The sequence below is a fragment of the Octopus bimaculoides genome, chromosome 25 (genome assembly GCF_001194135.2).
Source record: "Octopus bimaculoides isolate UCB-OBI-ISO-001 chromosome 25, ASM119413v2, whole genome shotgun sequence".
NCBI classification, from domain to species: domain Eukaryota; kingdom Metazoa; phylum Mollusca; class Cephalopoda; order Octopoda; family Octopodidae; genus Octopus; species Octopus bimaculoides.
In genome coordinates this window covers 6,521,843-6,524,094 of record NC_069005.1, presented here as the reverse complement: position 1 = coordinate 6,524,094, position 2,252 = coordinate 6,521,843, and the positions used below count along the sequence as shown (strand labels likewise).

The following is a 2,252-nucleotide window of genomic DNA, read 5'->3' as shown; positions in this document are numbered from 1 at the left end:
TCCCATGGACCGCAAATTAAATTTGTATACACAAATTAAACCTGTGCCATGGAGGAATGTAGTGGCAGACAAAAAACAAGACAGGAAAACAAACGGAAAAGGCTATACGACCAGACGTGAAAAATTATGTGTTTTCTGTACTCTGGTTATTATTATTTTCTTGTCTACGTTTTGTTTGCAATGTCCTGTACCCAGATATGCACCTATATATACAGGTAGACGTAGGTATGCACATACCTGTACGTATATATGCATATACTCATTTATTATTTGTTTATATATATATATATATATATATATATACACACACACACACAAGCATACATTCTTATATGAATATCTTATGCGTGTACATATTTCAAGTATATTTTACATATATATATTTTATATACATACATATATATATATATGTATATATACATATATGTGCATACACATAAACACATCCTTATATGAGTGTGTATGTATATATATATATATATATATATATATATATATATATATATATATATATATATATATATATATATATATATATAGATATATACACACACACACACACACATACATATCTGTATTCATATACCTATGCAGACGTACATACATACATAACAGGTAGAAGGCAGAATAAGAAGATATTTATGATGATTGTGTTTTTTTTTTGTGGAGGATGTCTTCAGGGGGGAGGTGGGGGGACAGAGAGGTTGTGGGTGGGCGCAGGAGGTGTGGTTCAGTCCACTGTGATGGGACGGGGGTGGTTGATTACTTTCTCGTCTCCAGCTCTCTTCGTCTCTCAATCTCGTACGCCTTACACACACACACACACACAAACGCATATGTATGTGTGTGTGTGTGCATTTTATATATACAGGAATATATATGTAATTTCATACAAATGCATGTACACGTATGTGTGTGTGTGTGTGTGTATAGACATGCACGTTTATATATACACACGTCTGGTCTATATATGCATAAATGCAAGCAAATGCGCGCACGCACGCACACACACACACACACCGGAATATTTATATACACATAAGTATATACAAGTGTGTGTGTAAATTATATATATATATATATATATATTAGATACACATGCACATATACAAGCTTATATGTGTATATATACAAATACATATGAATGCATACATATTAGTATATGTCTATATAACTGGTCATCCAATTATCGCATATTCAATACACACCAATGCACCAATGGCTGCGCTCTCTCACTCTCTAATATACACACGTGCGCGCACACACACACATACGTACATACATACACACACACTCAGATAACATGCTGCTGTGTCCGACCTACAAACACATATGTCGGATAAGGAATTATTATTATATTATTTTTTTTACAAAAAAACAAAAAAAAAATGGAAAAAAAAGAGAAAAAAAAAATTTTTTTTTTAGCTTTAAAAATTTTTTAAAAATTAAAAATAAAAATTATTTCTTTTTTCTTCCTTTTTTTTTGTTGCTTATTTCCTTGTTTTGTTTTGTTTTCTGTTTTGTTTTTTTTTATTTAATTGGACCATCCACTCTCTAATCAGATATTTTCACATATCTGTGAGTGGTTGTGCTAACTTTGGCACGTTTCACTGCCGCCAAATAACGGTTTCTGTAGTGTTTTTCTTTAACTTTCTCATTTTATCATTGTCATTATTATTATTATTTATAACTCATTCCTTTTTTTTTTTTTATATCAACTCCTTGTTTATCGTTATGGGATTTGTACAATGCTCTCGCTTTCACCTCCATCGCACCACTAAATATCACACCTGGGTTGTTTCCAAACCTTCCCATTCATCGTCGCTTTCAGTGTCCGATAGATTCTCGTCGATCACCTCGTCGTTGTCGCTAAGGCTGTCAGCCGACATCGCATCTGTGCTGCCCGTGATGGATGTGCCATCGCTGCCCAGTCCGACGCTCGAACACGTGCTCATGTTCGTCCGATGTGAGTTGAACACGTTCGACGTTCGCTCGTTCATGCTTAGAGAATTCATGCTGCTGACGACGCTGCGGCTCTGTGGGACGTTGCTAGACGTGCTTGGATTCAGCGTCGGATCATGCTTGGTCTGGTGGGACGGTAAGTTCTCTGTGCTTCTACTCTTCATTGGCACTGAGTCGAAAGTTGTGTTCTGATTACAAGTACTGAAGTATAGTTTCACCTGATGTAGAGAAAAAAAAAAATAACAGGTAAGACAATTAATCATACAACAATACATTATCATCAGGGGTTC

General features: G+C 34.9%; 1 protein-coding gene across 1 annotated transcript in view; it reads right to left on the bottom strand.

The window, feature by feature from the left end:
- Positions 1-648: 648 nt before the first annotated feature.
- The window catches only part of LOC106873013 (phosphatidylinositol 3,4,5-trisphosphate 3-phosphatase and dual-specificity protein phosphatase PTEN), a 10,951-nt gene continuing 9,347 nt past the window's right edge, over positions 649-2,252 (bottom strand). The window contains exon 5 of the mRNA XM_052976813.1: positions 649-2,225. Coding sequence (XP_052832773.1) covers positions 1,785-2,225 — 441 coding nt within the window. The 3' untranslated portion in view covers positions 649-1,784. The remainder of the gene's footprint in view (positions 2,226-2,252) is intronic.